The 17,456-nt window shown below is 51.0% G+C and overlaps 1 protein-coding gene across 8 annotated transcripts in view; it reads right to left on the bottom strand.

Annotated features, from left to right (window-relative positions):
- Nucleotides 1-17,456, bottom strand: part of LOC137433072 (protein FAM13A) — a 355,270-nt gene that overhangs the window by 114,350 nt on the left and 223,464 nt on the right. For all 8 annotated transcript variants that reach the window (XM_068125518.2, XM_078783916.1, XM_078783917.1 and 5 more), the window contains exon 7: nt 10,640-10,896. In XM_068125518.2, coding sequence (XP_067981619.2) covers nt 10,640-10,896 — 257 coding nt within the window. The remainder of the gene's footprint in view (nt 1-10,639; nt 10,897-17,456) is intronic.

The raw sequence follows: 17,456 nt of genomic DNA, 5'->3' as shown, positions 1-17,456 counted from the left end.
TCAGGGTTTAGTCCAGGTTTTTTCAGAATGGGGGTAACAGCAGCAATTTTGAGGGATGGTGGGACGATGCCTGTAGACAGGGAGGAGTTTATTGTTGCAATGATAAGTGGAGAGAGAGCAGGAAGGGAGGCCTTGACAAAGCTGGAGGGGATGGGGTCAAGAGTGCAGGTGGCAGTTTTCATTCCGATGAGGAGTTCAGAGAGGTCAGTAGGGGAGACTGGGGAGAATTGAGACAGGGGATGGCAGGATAAGGGGGGGCAGGTGGTTTGAGGGGGAGCAGGTGTGGCGGTGGTCAAGCTGTTGTAGATGTTTTCAATTTTGCGTTGGAAGAATGAAAGGAAGGAGATGCAGTTGTCTATTGTGAATGACTGGGTGGTGGTGTTCAGGGGGCTGAGGAGTTCGTTTATTGTAGAGAAGAGTGCTTTTGGGTTTCCGGAGCCAGAGTGGATAATTTGAGAGTAGTAGGCGGAGCGGGCGCGGGAGAGGGCATCTTTATAGTGTTGTATGTGGTTCTTGTAGGCCTGGGACTGAACTGTGAGACCTGTTTTATTGCGGAGTCTTTCAAGTTGGCGAGCACGAGTTTTCATCAGGCGGAGTTCAGGGGTAAACCAGGGAGCAGAATGGGTGAAAGAAACTGTTTTGGTTTTTATAGGCGCAAGTTGGTCAAGGCAGGAGGAGAGAGTGTGGTTGTAGTAGTCAGTGAGGTCAGAAGGGGTGTGGAGGTCAACGAAGGGAGAAGTGGACATTTTTTCAGAGAGGGTCGATGAGAATGAGGTAGGTGAAAGAGCGTTTAGCTTACGGAAGTTGATAGTGCGATAATGCCTTGGTGCTGGGGTGGGGATGTTGATGGTCAGAGTGATGGTTAGGTGGTCAGAGAGAGTGAGGTCGGAGCCAGAGAGATGGTGCAAAATTAGTCCAGTAGAGCAGACAAGGTCCAAAATGTGACCACGGTTATGGGTAGGAAAGTTGACATGTTGAGTGAGGTTAAAGCAGGTGAGTAAATCAGTGAAGTCAGTGGTTAGCGTGGAGTCAGTGGAGTCCATGTGGATATTGAAATCACCAAGGAGGAGGATTGAGGGGGAGAGGGAACATAGCTGGGTCAGAAAGTAGGAGAAGTCAGACAGGAATGATGGGTGTGGTTTGGGAGGGCGGTAGACAACAGCCATGACTGACTGTGTGGGACCAGAGAGTTTAAAAGCCAGGTGTTCAAATGATGGAGCAGATGAGATGGAGATGAGGTTGGTCTTGATGTCTTGTCGGTGAATAACGGCAATTCCACCACCTCGGCCCTCCGAGCGTGGTTTATTGATGTAAGAATATCCATTGGGTGTGGTGAGGTTGAGCGTGTAGTAGTCCAGTGGTTGTTGCCAGGTCTCAGTGAGACAGAGAAAGTCCAGTTTATTTTCCAGGATGTAGTCGTTCAGGATGAGGCATTTGTTGTTGAGGGACCGGGTATTGAACAGGGTGAGCTTGATGTTGTTTTGTACGGCGGGTATGAATCCAGGTGATTTGGCCAGGGTTCGCAGACAGGAGGTGCGATTTTGTGCGTTGTTGTGACCAGGTGTGTTGGCACGATGAGTGGGAGTGCGCTGAGCCGACCAGAGGATGGGGATGGAGTGACCTGATTGTAAATAAACAAACTTATGACCGGAGCCACGGTGAATGTACCTGGGTCGACGCAGGAGTCCATTCGATTTGATTGCAGAGATGCATGATGGGGTGGAGCGGGTTTTAAGCAGGAGAAGCCTTGCGGCGGAGTACCGCAGAGCCATGCCAGCAGGAGCGAAGGGACGAGCACGAGGCCAAGGGTGAGGAGGCGAAACAATCGTCACAACCCACGGGAGTGGGCCCGAGGAAACAGCGAAGGAGCCGAGCAGGTGAAGCCAGGAGCAGAGCCAGGACCATGCAGAGGGCAGACAGGAGCGAAGAGACGAGCACGAGGCCAAGGTTGAGGAGGCATAGCGGCAAATGCAGTGACAAACGACCGCCGCCGCTAATCAAGATCACGGCGGCAAACCGCCACCACCGCCGCTGCAAACAATGGGCACAACCCACGAGAGTGAGCCCGAGGAAACAGCGAAGGAGCCGAGCAGGTGAAGCCAGGAGCAGCAGAGCAGAGCCGGGACCGTGCAGAGGGCAGACTCAATGGCCAAAAATCCGCCACGACCACCAGGAAAGCAAGATACGGACAATGGTCCAGTCAGAGAAGCGGTGAGCAAGTGACGCCAGCGTCCTCTCACGAATGTCGGAGTAAGCTGCGTATCTGTGTCCCCGCCACGAGGGGCGGGGCTTGGTAACTAGAATTAGGGAATATTCTAACTCCATTGTGTGTCGTTCCTTCTGTGAGCATCCCAGTGTCCCTTATAGCAATACACCCCATAGACATTAGATAGATCCATGAGTGCACACACTAATTAAATCCCCCTCCGCCACAAGACGATAAAACTGACCAGAAGAGCACCAACAAGCGGCCGCGCAGTGTTACACCATGGCAGGCAGACATCCTACAGGCAGGGTGAGGCTATGCCCACCTTGCGAAGGATTGGTCGAGGGAGGGTGGTGAGGTCAGAGGAGAAGCAGACCACGAACCGACATTTTGGCCCTTCTCATGCTGGATCCATAGCGAGCGGTCGCATTTTTGCGTCTGTGAGCATCGATGTCCCTCTCCTTCATGTGTCGTTGTTGGATACTCTCTCTCGCTTGGTCCTCGCATATTCCTATGCCATCGATTCTCTCCACTTTGTGTCGGACGTTGGCGAGCGAAGGTGTGCGGGACGTGACCTCTGGTTGCGAACCGAGGAGAGACTGCGTGCGGGGTGTTCGTAAAACGGCAGAGCCCCAAGAACGAAGAGCCGTGGTTTCCGTGCCGCGTTCGTGAGGAAGAACACGGTTGGGGAGCAGGCTGTACACTCGTTTGCCACGCATGAGAGGCCTTCATCGGGGTTGAGCTAGCAAGGGCGCGTCTGGGCCTGGTTCACGCCAACGACCGAGCGGTTCGCGCCAACCGGAGCTGTGTTCGGACGACATGTTTAGACCGGACGATTCCTGACGCGCAAAGATAAGCCAACACAAACGCGCACACAACGGTTTCTTTGCTTAATATTCATTCCCCTGTGCTTGTATGTGAAGTGAGGTGTGCGGGATCCCGATTTAGGATTCAGCTTTTATTGTCGCGTTTCCCTGTCCCAATAGTTATTGAATAAATCCTTGTATTATTTTTCCCTTTCTATGCAAAATCTGGTGTTCGTGTGAGTTCAATTGTTTCCAGGTTGAAGACGCTGGCGCGCGGGCTGTGAGGTAAGAGCTCTCGCCGCTTCTTCTTCTTCCTTCTTCCCCCATGCTTGTATAGTCAAATCCGTCATTGAATAAACGCCTCCATTAAAGTTCGTTTGGCCATCCGCGATTGCTGGTCTTAACCGAGGGGTATCGCGCGACAATATGTTTGTATGTGTGTGAATAAGTATGTCTGTATGTGAATATGTATGGATGTATGTGAATATGTGAATATGTGAATATGTATGTATGCATGTGAGTATGTATGTATGTATGTATGTATGTATGTATGTATGTATGCATGTACACTGTACAATATATATGTATGTATGTATGTATGTATGTATATGTGTGAATATTTGTGTATGTATGTAAGTATGCATGTGAATATGTATGTATGTACATGTATGTATGTGCATTGTGCATGTATGTGTATGTACACATACGTCGATTTTTTCCCACATGTGTGATTGGATTATTTTCAATCCTGTTCATTTATATATTGGTTTTCTATTGGCCTCTAACTCGTCCCATTGACCTAGTGATCTTTTTATTGGTATTTTCTACTGGTCCAATTTCCCATGGGATTTTTATGGGATTTGTCCTATTTGTTTTCTTTGTGATTTTCGACATGGGCAGGGTCAGGTCAAGGGCACAACTAAAATATCCCTCTTTCTCCTGAAGGGAGCGGGTGTATCTAGCATACAAAATCACAATAACAAATACGAAGAACAACATAATATAAGCACTTATCGCATTCTGCCATTCAGAGTGCCAGATCCACCAACAAGAACAAGCAAAAAAAAAAACTTTACAAGAAAAAAATACTTGTCTATGACCTTTAAGAGATAAAGTATTTATAATTCACTGAGACTGATATTACAGAAACAATGTCCGAAAGGCTTTGAGGACAGGGTCATTGCCCTTTTATTCGTACCCCAGAGAAAGTGATTTGACAACTAATGCTTTGAATGGATATTTTGCCATGTCGATGTCGATGTGCGGATTTTTGTTTTCAGTCTTTTTATAGGTGCACAGTGCCACACATATTTATCAAATAATCCAATAGATATTTCACTCTCATGTGTCAGCTTTTTAAATATTCACTCATCTTTCAGTTCAAACAGTCGTATATTAGGCCACAATAAATGAAAAGGTTCTCAGCTGCCATCAAATGCACATATTTCTTCGTCCATTCTGTCAAAACCAATAATAGTTCACATGATCATATATTTGTCATTAATCCTTTTTTTGTTGGTGCTTCACAGTGGTTCTTAAGTTTTCCTTTGCAATTATCACACCGATTATCACATATCCGATATCACCTCTTCATCAGTCATTTTGAATGTTACATTGTCGTCGATTGTCCTTGTGGCGGACACAATGCCAGCGGGGCATAATTCCACGCACCAGTGGGTGACGCGAGCGACCGGATGTGGGAGCAAGGCTCGGGCCATGCCCGGAGCAAAGGAGTCATGAGGCTAAGGGTTGAACTGGAATACATGCCCTGCCTTTCGGCCGTCCGGCCACGCCCGAGGGCAAGGCGTGGCCTCGGGATATATACGCGGGCTCGAAAGTCGAGCCCGCCCAGTGCTTACGTGCGAGCAGAGAATAAAGTGTTTGGTTTTGTTCAATGTGTGGTGGCCTACCTTCTTGGCAAACGAATTGTGTGTGCATAGCACCACACTGGTGACCCCGACTGGTTCAGCCGTAGCTGACCCCTGAACGCGCCATGGCTACCAACGCTGTCGCCGTCAAACTCCCGGAGTTCTGGGAAGCACAGGCCGACGTTTGGTTTGTGCAAGCCGAGGCCCAATTCCAGCTCCGGGGCATCACAGCGGATGACACCATGTACTTTCCCGTGGTCGCCGCCCTAAGGCCCAGCACTGCCGCCCGCGTCGTGTCCTTCTTTCAGCACCCGCCGGGCGCCCACAAGTATGCGGCGCTCAAACGACTTCTCCTCACCACGTTCGGGCTCACGGAGGCTGACCGCGCCGACTGCCTCCTTGACCTTCCCGTCCTCGGCGACACACGACCGTCCATTCGGATGGACTATATGTTGTCCCTTCTTGGAGACAAATGCCCGGATTTCCTTTTCTGAGCGCTTTTCCTCCATCAGCTACCTGCGCAGGTGCGGCTCACGCTGGCCGGTTTGGCCATAACGGAACCCCGCGCCCTGGCCAGAGAGGCGGACAAATTTTTCGCGGCCTAGGACACGCGGCTGACATATAGCGCTGCCGTAGTGGATCCCGGTGCGGAGGGTTCAGCGCCCCCTAATCCCCTCGCGGCCGCTGCTACGCCCCGCCCACCACCGCCGTCACGACCGACGCAGCAGCCACCACCGGGGCAAACCTGGTGCTATTATCATGCCAGGTTCAGCCGCAAGGCAAGGTCGTGCCACCCGCCGTGCTCTTTCGACGGGTCGGGCAACGACCGGGCCGGCGCTCACTTGCGGCCATGAGCGTCGGCCATTCCGGCAGCCTCCTTTTCATCACAGACACCTCGTCTGGTCGTCGTTTTCTGTGCGACACTGGAGCGCAGGTAAGTGTCCTCCCTGCCTCCGCGTCCGACAAGCAAGCCGCGGGCCGGGGCCCTGAATTGCTCGCCGCCAACCGAACTCCCATCCGCACATTCGGGAAGCATTGCCTCTCACTGCGGTTCGGGGGACAGCGCTTCCAATGGTCTTTTGTCACCGCCAGCGTGCCAATGGCCCTGCTCGGTGCGGATTTCCTTTGTGCGAATGGGCTGTTGGTGGACGTTAAGCGCAGACGCCTCGTCCAGGCCGAAACCTTCAGCTCGCTCGCTTGCTCGCTGAGCGGCTCGTTGAGCAGCTCACTGAGTGGCTCACCGAGCGGCTTACCAAGCGGCTTGCTGAGCGGTTCCATCCCGGCGAGGTTGGTCTGTACGCTTCCGGCAGCGGACGAGTTTACCCACCTCCTCGCCAGTTTCCCGGCACTCACGCGGCCGACCTTTTCAGCGGTGGCCGTCAAACACGGGGTGGAACACCATATTCCCACCGTCGGACCACCGGTCTACGCCCGAGCGCGCCGCCTCGAACCAACGAAGCTCGCCGTTGCGAAAGCGGATTTGCCACGCTGGAGTGGCTGGGCATCGTCCGGCGCTCCAACAGCGCATGGGCCTCACCGCTGCACATTGTGCCCAAGCCTGGCGGCGGATGGCGGCCGTGCGGTGACTACCACCGGTTCAATGACGCCACCACCCCCGACCGCTACCCGGTCCTGCACATTTAGGATTTTTCCGCCCAGTTGGCGAAAACGACCATTTTTTCCAAGGTGGACCTCATCCGGGGCTACCACCAGGTCCCCGTTAAACCGGAAGACGTCCCGAAGATGGCCGTTATAACACATTTCGGCCTCTTCGAGTTCTTGCGGATGCCTTTTGGGTTGAAAAATGCGGCCCAGGCGTTCCAGCTGCTCATGGACAGCGTCTTGCGCGACTTGTCCTTCGTCTACGTCTAGCTGGACGACATCCTAGTCGCGAGCGCGTCCCGGGAGGAGCACCTGCTCCATCTCCGCACGCTCTTCGAACGCCTGGGCCAGCATGGCCTGATAATCAACCCCGCGAAGTGCCGGTTCGGCGTCACCGACATCGACATCGACTTCCTGGGGCACTGCATCACCAGGCACGGGGCCATCCCTTTACCGGCCAAGGTGGAGGCGGTCAGGAGTTTCCCGCGCCCCTGCATGATCAAGGGGCTCCAGGAATTCCTGGGCATGGTGAATTTTATCACCGCTTCGTGCCCCGCGTCGCCCAGCTCCTGCGCCCCCTGCACGAGGCCCTCCGGGGGAAGCCGGGCAAAGGTGATATCGCCTGGACGGAGCAGATGGACGCGGCTTTTGCGGGCGCGAAGCTGGCCTTGGCCAACGCCACAATGCTGGCGCACCCGGCGCCCAATGCACCAATCGCCCTCACCACCGACGCGTCGGACTACGCGGTGGGCGCGGTGCACGAGCAGTGGGTGAATGGTGCTTGGCAGCTGCTGGCGTTTTCTAGCCGGCAGCTCGCCCGCACGAACCGCACGAACGCACCTTCGACCGCGAGCTTCTCGGGCTCCACTTGGCGGTCCGACACTTCCGCCATCTTCTCGAGGGCCACCCGTTCACGGCCTTCGTCGATCACAAGCCCCTTGTTTTCGCGATGGCCAAGGTTGCCGAGCCGTGGTCGGCCTAGCAGCAGCCTCACCTCTCTGCCATGTCCGAATACACGACGGACATCCGACACGTCGCGGGTAAGGACAACCCGGTGGCGGATTGCCTTTCCCGGTCCGTCGCACACGCAGTCCACCTCGGGATCGACTATGCCCGGATGGCGGCGGACCAGACCGCCGACCCTGACGTCCAGGCCTTTCGGACCGCCGTCACGGGCCTCCACGTCACCGAGGTACCGTTCGACGTCGCGGGCACTGCCCTCTTGTGTGACGTCTCCCTCGGCCGGCCTCACCACATCGTGCCCGCTGGCTGGCAGCGCCCGGTTTTTGACGCCATCCACGGCCTGTCCCACCCGGGCACGAAGGCCTCCCAGAAGCTTGTCGCGGGAAAGTTCGTCTGGCATGGCCTCCGGAAGAACGTCCGCGACTGGGCCAGGACGTGCCTCGCGTGCCAGCGCGCGAAAGTCCACCGCCACAACCAGGCCCCGTTGGCCCCGTTTACGGTGCCCGAACGTAGGTTCGACCATGTGCACGTCAACTTGGTGGGACCTCTGCTCCCCTCGCGGGGTTTCACCCACCTCCTCACTATGGTGGACTGCACCACCCGTTGGCCGGAGGCCGTGCCATTGGCGGCGACGGCTGCGGCTGATGTCGCGCAAGCTTTCATCGCCACTTGGGTTGCCCGGTTCGGCACCCCCTCGGACATCTCGTCCGACCGCGGCCCCCAGTTCACCTCGGAGCTCTGGGGAGTGGTGGCGCAAGGGCTCGGCGTCAAGCTGCACCGCACCACGGCCTACCACCCCCAGGCCAACGGCCTGTGCGTGCGCTTCCATCGCTCGATGAAGGCCGCGCTCCGGGCCAGCCTCCGCGACAGCAGCTGGGCCGACTGGCTCCCCTGGGTCCTGCTGGGCCTCAGGACGGCGCCCAAGGACGATCTGCGCGCATCCTCGGCGGAGCTGGTCTTCGGACAACCGCTGCGGGTACCGGGCGAATTCATCCCCGACTCCACGGCACCTTGGTCCGCGGCGCAATAGCGCTCCACCCTTCAGGAGACCGCCAGGAGGTTCACCTCAGTGCCGACGGCACACCACGGTTGCCCGTCCTCACACGTCGCCCCGGAGCTTCGCACGGCGGAGTACGTTTTTGTCCGGCACGATGCCCACCAGGCGCCGCTGCGGCCCCCGTACGACGGGCCGTTCCGCGTGCTGGAGACCGGGGACAAGCACTTCACCGTGGACATCGGCGGTACTCCAGATCGCATCTCAGTGGACCGCCTCAAGCCAGCCCACCTCGACCTGGACCACCCCCCGCAAGCAGCTCTGCCTCCGCGTCGAGGCCGCCCCCTGGCGGGCAGACCCCCGGCACCCCCCACCCCCACCGTCCCGCCACCCCCCAGCCCTGCACGCATCGCCAGAGTGCGTTTCGGCCGGGTCATCCAGCTTCCCCGCAAGCTCACCCTTCAGGTGCGCGGGAATTCTGGGGGGGCGCGTGTGGCAGACACAATGCCAGCGGGGCATAATTCCGCGCACCAGTGGGTGACGCGAGCGACTGGACGTGGGAGCAAGGCTTGGATCACACCCGGAGCAAAGGAGTCATGAGGCTAAGGGTTGAACTGGAATACATGCCCCGCCTTTCGGCCGTCCGGCCACGCCCGAGGGCAAGGCGTGGCCTCGGAATATATATGCGGGTTCGAAAGTCGAGCCCGCCCAGTGCTTACGCGCAAGCATAGAATAAAGTGTTTGGTTTTGTTCAACGCGTGGTGGCCTACCTTCTTGGCAAACGAATTCTGTGTGCATAGCACCACATCCTCATATTTGATTGTTTCATATCGAATTCAAAGGTTAGTGGAGTAAATTGATTATTTATAATGGAACTAGCCGAAGGCCATGGTAAAAATGGCACGATATAAAAAAAAAAGGAATCCTTTTATTCTTGCCCTGGCTGAAAAAGATCAAAAATGGGAGGTTCAACAAGGAACGTATTAGTGTTATACACACCTGCCACATGAAGAAAACAACAAATTGGGTAAACTTACCATGGATTATATGAAGATTGTTTTACGCTTATTCACAAAGTCCAGGCTGTCCACAAAGCCTTGTTTAAAAATTACGTTACAACCAAACCAAGAGATACCATGATGTGGTTGTTTTGCATTTTTTCACATAATTCATAAAGTTTATTGTGTTCTTCAGTACACTTCATCATGTGCACCTTTAGTGGCAACTAACATCTATCTATAATTCCAGTAATCTCTGTGTGTATGTGTGTGTGTATGTGTGTGTGTGTGTATGTGTGTGTATGTGTGTGTGTGTATGTGTGTGTGTCTGTGTGTCTGTGACCGCTGTTTCTCGACAACCACGGGTCCGATATACTTGAAACTTGCCAGGTATATTGCTGGGGACCTGAGGATGTGCCTTTTCAAGGTTTCATATTAATCGGAGAAGTAGTTACCGAGCTATGGCGATTTCTTTACCAAACTCCGCAAGCCGTTCGCTTTGGACCAAACCATTTCATGTAAATAGAGGGGGGGGATTGTCACCGTACTCGCAAGCCGTTCGCTTTGGACCAAACCATTTCATGTAAATAGAGGGGGGGGATTGTCACCGTACTCGCAAGCCGTTCGCTTTGGCTTTGCGAATGGACCAAACCATTTCATGTAAATAGAGGGGGGGGATTGCCACCGTACTCGCAAGCCGTTCGCTTTGGCTTTGCGAATGGACCAAACCATTTCATGTAAATAGAGGGGGGGGATATAATTTTAGATATATATATAGTACGGGCATGCCCTAGTGTCTTAAAACCAAAGAAAAAAAATCGGAAGTAGGTCTAGGCAGACCAGCCTTGCGGCACACACCCTGTTGCTTACACACCGCCCAGGTTCAATTTCTTTTTTGTCTGATTCAAAAAAATTATCATTTTCCTGTAGGTTTGGACTAATTCAAAACAACGTTTGCTCAATTTTTTTTTTCTCTCCACGGAGCATTCTGTGTATCAAGGTGGTACAAACAGGCACACATGCAGACGGCATTAACCTATAATATATAATGTGTGAGCAAGTAAAGTGAAAGTGAAGAAAAAGAGGAGATTAAATGGGATTTGAGGATGAAACGACGATATTGTCAGGTGATAAGGACAAAAAGCAACATTAAGTGGTAACAGGTAGGTTATAAAACCACCACTAGGTAGCTGTGAACTTGCCGTCAGGTCTTCGGGCCTTCCCTCCTTTTTGCGGTTTTCTTGAGCCCTCCGCAAGAAACCTTGCAGCTCTTCAATAGCTGGCCGTTCAACAAGGATACCCACAGAGCCTTGTTGCACATATTCAAAATCCCCTTCCTCTAAGGATACCTCCTCTTCAGATTCCAGGTCACGTTGTGAGCCAAAACTTTTTGGAAGAGTATTGCTCCGCCGCCGAGTCATCTTGTTTCTCTCTGACTCCGTTCCAGCAAGTTTTAGCTCTGATGGACACAAGGATGAGGAAGGATGAGTCATCATATCAGGTGTGGTGTGAGGTGATATCATAGATAACTACCTTCTGCTTTCACAAACTGATTTCGTTTCTTTGTTCCAATGAACTTGATCTCAATCATGACTTAAGCATAACACAAACATATCTCATCTCTGCCGTTCATGTCACTCTCGTTTTGGGTAAACAAACTGAACACTACATCAGAACGACCTGGAAATTACGACTTCATCACATGTATAACGTCAGGAATTTAATTAATGCCTTACCTCTCTGCAGACGTAGAATCATGAGATGATCACATTTGAAATATATCAATCCTGACAAATGCCACACTCTCCCTCTGTCTATCCAGGAGGACCGTTTGGTGAATACCTGTCCCCACCTGACCTCATCTATTTTTTAACAATCCTCTTCAAGAAGTTCAGCCACTCAAACTTTTTGGCCTCACTATCAGCCATGAAGTTTTATGATCAAAACACATTATATCAACGTTTGCCCTCAAAGCTAGTCGCTGCCTGGGCATCCTCCATTGGGTAAAGTCCTTCTTTGGCACATGTGAACTTTTATCTACCTATAAGGTCTTCATCCACAGCTCGATGGAGTACTGCTCTCCCATCTGGGCTGGCTCACCTGCTTGACACCTTGCTCAGCTTGATGCCGTGGAAACCTTGACCTTGAAGACCATTGGAATATCCCGTCATTGGAATATCCCGAGTCTATGGGCCAATCACTTTTACATCGCAGACAGGTCGGTGGTCTCTCTGTCTCCTACAGCCTCCTTTCTGATCTTGCACCCTCTGCTCTTTCCGTGCATCCCTCCTCCCCCGCCCCCACCCAGACTTATGCAGGGAGCACGCAATTTGCCAGTTACCCCTTCCTGGGGAATCTCCCAAAATCCAGACTTACTGCTCATTCATTCCTCAATTTTCCCACCTCTGAAACCAACATCCTCAGTCTCTTCAATGTCATTCTTCCCTCTACAGCCGTGGTTCTTAACCTGGGTTCGACCGAACCTCAGGGGTTCAATGAGCCAGTCTCAGGGGTCCTCCGACGTCCTCCGAAACGCATAGCAATTTTTTTTTTGTTTGTTTTAGTTTTGTATCCATTTTGAATCTATGTGTAATTACGCTTATTATTAATATTATTATTATTTTGCTATGTATGTTACGAACGAATGGAAATGTTATTTGTAATTGTATTCCCATCCCATTCATGGTTTCTCCGGTCTGTGTTTACGATAAGTTGTTTCACACTGACTGTAGTAAGTTGAATCAATGAGCAACTTGCTAATTATTCTGTTGATGGTGCTTACTTGCTTACTTGCTTACTTACTGGATTTTGGACTTTGCAGGTGTTCGGAAATTCCAGTGAATAGCCTCGATTAGCTTGCCGTGTGCCGTGCGTCATTGGTCGCGCCTTACTTTTGAGTTACTGATTAATTGAAAAGTAAGTTGGAAATGATTGTGGATATGCAGGGCGGGTTCAGAGTTATATTAAAGTCAAAAGTGGATGGTGATTATAAAATATGATTGAATTACTCAGAAAATTAGGTGGAGGTGATATAACTCCTTTGGTCGCAATTCACAACTAACAATTCGCAGTTTTCTATGTAATATTATAATGGGATTTGAGGTGACAGAGTTGAGTAGATAATAAATCCCGTCATCGCAACTACAAGTTGTGTTTTCTTCGTTAAAATTTCTCAGTTTTCAGAGGGGTACTGATTATATTTAAGCATGTTCTTTTTTAAATTTTTGTCATATAATTATTTGCCCGAACTCAATTAAGATCAGTTTGTTCCTTCTTTTTTTTTTTTTGCAGTATGTCGAGCAAAAAAAGGAAGTGGTCGGAGGATTACGTGAGGTACGGGTTCACATGTTTGACGGAACGGGACGGAAGTCAGCGTCCTCAATGCATGCTTTGCAATGTCAAGTTGAGCAACTCCAGCCGAGCACCAGCAAAACTACGGGAACACTTCAAAAAACTGCACGGTGAGGGGCAGTACAAAGACGCAACGCTGGATGAATTCAAATTGAAGAGAGTCCGATTTGACGCAAGTGCTACCTTGCCCACTCTCGGCTTCGTTCCAATTGACAAACAGGTCCTCACCGCGTCGTATGAAGTTGTGTACCTGATCCCAAAGCAGGGCAAACTGCACACCGTTGGAGAGACACTCATCAAACGGGCCGCGTTGAAGATGGCCAACATCATGCTGGGAAAAGCTGCTGAAAACAAGTTGTCTCTCGTTCCACTCTCAAATGACACCATCAGATGCAGAATCGACGACATGAGCGACGACATCCTCGCCCAGGTAGTTGCAGATTTAGTCGCGAGCCCGACTAAATTCAGCCTTCAACTCGACGAGACCACCGATGTTTCGAATTTGAGCCAGCTCATCTTATTTGTGCGTTATGTCAAAGGAGACAAGATCAAGGAAGACTTTCTGTTCTGCAAGCCTCTCACAACAACGACGAAGGCAGCTGACGTGAAGAAGCTTGTGGACGACTTCTTCAGAAGCAACGGCCTCTCGTGGAACATGGTGTCTGCAGTTTGCTCGGACGGAGCTCCAGCCATGCTGGGATGCAACTCCTGTTTTGGAGTGCTGGTGAAGGCCGATGCACCACACATCATCGTCACGCACTGCGTCCTGCACAGACACGTGCTGGCATCCAAAACCCTGCCTCCAAAACTGGCCAATGTTCTGAAAATCGTCATTGAAACTGTGAATTACGTGCGAAGCCGTGCTCTGAATCATCGCATCTTCAAAGAGCTGTGCAATGAAATCGGCTCTGAATTCGAAGTCCTTCTCTACCACTCTAACGTTCGATGGTTATCACGAGGGAAGGTAGTGAGCCGTGTTTTTGCCTTGCATGTAGAATTAGCCCTGTTTTTGCGAGTACACCAGCATTGCCATGCAATGCACTTCCAAGTCAGAGTTCATCCTCGCCTTGGCGTACTTGGCTGACATATTTGACGCACTCAATCATCACAATTGCCAGATGCAGGGCGGTGGAGTGAATGTCATCAAATCTGAAGAAAAGCTGAGCACTTTCCGAAAGAATTTACCGTTGTGGAGGCGGCAAACAGAGAACGACAACTTCAAACTTTTTGCTACTGGACAAGTGTGTGAGCGGGATCGAAGATAAGTCTGAAGTTGGAGGCACTGCTGTACCGGGGGAGCTGAAGCAAGTGATTGCCACGCACATGGATGAGCTGGGAAAGTCATTCGACGGCTACTTCCCCGACCAAGAGCAATACCCAGCATGGGTGCAGCAGCCGTTTACTTTCAACGTTGCAACGGCAGATGTCAACGACCAATACCTCAACGACCTCATCGAATTTCAGCAGAACCAGACTCAACAACAACTCTTCGGCACAACAACGCTCTCAACGTTTTGGTGCCGCCAAATGGAAGGGTATCCTCTCATCGCTAAAATTGCCCTTGAGATCCTCACGCCGTTCGTTACAACGTATCTCTGCGAACATGCGTTTTCGAAACTGGTGGACATTAAAACAAAGAAAAGGAGCAGGCTTGCATGCGAAAATGATTTGAGGGTGGCCCTTGTCAAAACAAAACCATGCATTTCCCAGATCGCCTCCCGAAAAGAAGAACAGAAAACGCATTAAGATGCAATTCTTCTTAATTTTTTGGTCAAATTTGAGGGGTTCCGCGAGTGTTCGATGGGTTTCGTTAGGGTTTGGCGCCTTTACAAAGGTTAAGAATCACTGCTCTACAACTTCAAGACAACTGTTTGCAATCTCTTTCTACCTGCCTTTACAGTCACTTCCTTCATCGTTATACTTGCTTTCTGCAACTCTATCAATAAAATGGATCTCTCTCCCCTCCACAATACCATAGGAGCCCTATACTACCCATACATGAAGCAGTAAAACATAATGCAAGGTATCTCGACAGACTACGATCGATTGTAGCACACGTTTATTGACTCTCCCGATACAGGCTCGATTCACTTCACTGCAGCACCAGCCGAGCTGGGCCGTAACTTCCGGAAAAACGGAAATAAACCCGCGGTCACAGTGTAGGGATACAACGGTGAATATTTGCAGCTTCATACATGACATCCTCCCCTTTAAGTCCAAAATTACCAAGAGCAATACGTGCTAGATTTCCAAAATTGACATTTCAAAAGCAACATTTCCAAAACATGTGAAAATATGTGTGCAAACGATTATGAAAATAATGAAAATACATGAAAATAGAACATGTGTCAACGTGAAAATAGAACATGTGTCAACGTGAAAATAGAACGTGTGTCAATGTGAAAATAGAACATGTGTTAACGCGAAAATAGAACATGTGTTAACGCGAAAATAGAACATGTGTCAACGTGAAAATAGAACATGTGTCAACGTGAAAAAGATATCTTCAATGATTCAAACGGTCGGGTGCTTTTCTCTCGCGCATTGAGTGTCGCGGTGAACCAGTGAATACAGAGTCCGAGGTGATTCCTTTGGTCTCCACGAAGGTTGTAGCAGTCACAGAGGTTTTCGGGGCATCCGAGCCGGCTGGAGCGGCCACGACGATCTCCCGCGGTGGCGGGTCGAACTGTTGTTCTGACTGTGACGATGCTGCAGGCTCTATCGACTCACAGTGATGGTAGGTTATGTGGTCCTGATGTCGACGAATTTCATGGCCGTCCTGCAGGTGAATCACGCAGGACAGTGGACCTGGCTTCTCGATGATGTCCCCCGGTAGCCACGTCGCACCTGCACTAAAATTTCGGGCAAACACTGGATCTCCGATGTTGATACAGCGACTGTTGGACGACTTATCGTGCACAAACTTTTGATTAAGCTGGCTCTAATAAACATTTGATGATATGTCCGGTTTGAGATTGTCAAGTGTCGATCTCAGGTGTCGTTTCATCAATAACTCAGACGGAGCTGCACCGGTTGTTGATTGTGGTGTGATGTGGTATTTGAACAGGAGATGAGACAGCTTTCTTTCCAGGTTTCCCTCCTGAAGTTTCTGCAATCCGGATTTGATGATTCCCACGGATCGTTCGGCCAAGCCATTTGAAGCCTGGTGATGTGAGCTGACAAACTTATGTTTGATGCCATTCCGACGTGTGAACTCGGCAAACTCGGAACTGGAAAAACACGTACTGTTATCACTCACGATCATCCTGGGCAGACCATGAGTGGCGAAACAGCGACTGAGTCTTTCGATGACAATGGCTGACGTAGTACCATGCGTCACATAGGCATCGATCCATTTTGTGTGCACGTCCGTAATTATTAGAATCATGCTGCCGTTAATTGACCCGGCATAATCGAGATGTAGGTGATGCCATGGTCAAAGGGATGCAGTGGCGCTTTTGCAGGTGTATTCCGGGTGCTCTGGCAAGGGTAACAATGTCGAACATGATGTTTGATATCAGCATTAAGATTCGGCCACCACACATAGTTTCTAGCGAGTGACTTCATCTTCACAATCCCGGGGTGACAGTCATGGATTTCATCCATGACGCTGGAATGCAGATTTTCCGGGATCACGACACGACATCCGCAGAGTAGGCAACCATTTTCCACGCCGAGTTCGTTTTTATGTGCTTTAAAAGCCGCAAAAGCTGGGTCACCCTCAGGTAGCAAATGCCATCCAAGCTATACAGCCTGGACAGTTCTGGACAGAACGGGGTCTCGTCGAGTATGAGTGCGGATCTGGCCGGAATCGACAGCACAATCTTCCAGATGATCCATCAGTGCGATAATGGATCCTGGTGTATGCGAATCATCAACGGATTCTGGAAGGGGTAACCGACTCATGGCATCTGCATTTGTGATAGACGAACCAGGCTTATAACATATGGTGTAGTCATAAGCAGTGAGAAACAGGGACCAGCGGATGATCCTGGGCGGTAGTGTGCCAGATGTCACCTTAGTTGGACCAAACAGACTGATCAGCGGCTTGTGATCAGTGCAAATCGTGAAATGATGTCCAAGAAGGTACTGGCGAAATTTGCGGACGCCGAAAACGATTCCCAATCCTTCCTTGTCAAGTTGGGAATAGTTCTTCTCTGCCGGGGACAACGTTCTGGATGCAAATGCAACAGGTCTTTCTGTACCATCAGGCATCACGTGTGATAATACACTCCCCACTCCATACCAACAGGCATCGCATGTCAGCACAAGATCCTTCTCTGGATCAAAATGAACGAGAACATTGGACGATTTGAGCAGATCCTTGGAGGTCTGGAATGCTGATTGTTCAGTGGACCCCCAGCTCCGGAGACTCCTTTCCTCAAAAGCCGATAAAGGGGGCCCAAAACGTCGGTCACATTCGGGATGTAACGACCATAGAACTGAACTGTATGACTGAAGTATGACTACTGAAGTATGACTGACCGAGGTATGACTGAAGCAAACCGAGGTATGAAAAAGCTGAATGGCTCAACTCTGTGTTTGCCTCTAAATCTTGTGTCCCAAACCCATCCCTCTCGGTAGCCAAAGTACCCAGTCGCACCCAGCTGCTCCTGGACTCTGTGTCCTTTCCTCCTGACAAGGTGGAAAAGTTTCTGTCAACCCTCG

Source organism: Myxine glutinosa, chromosome 8 (assembly GCF_964187855.1).
Source record: "Myxine glutinosa chromosome 8, kmMyxGlut1.1, whole genome shotgun sequence".
NCBI classification, from domain to species: Eukaryota; Metazoa; Chordata; class Myxini; order Myxiniformes; family Myxinidae; genus Myxine; species Myxine glutinosa.
Note: the sequence above shows the minus strand (reverse complement) of the source record. Positions and strands in the feature narration are given on the sequence as shown.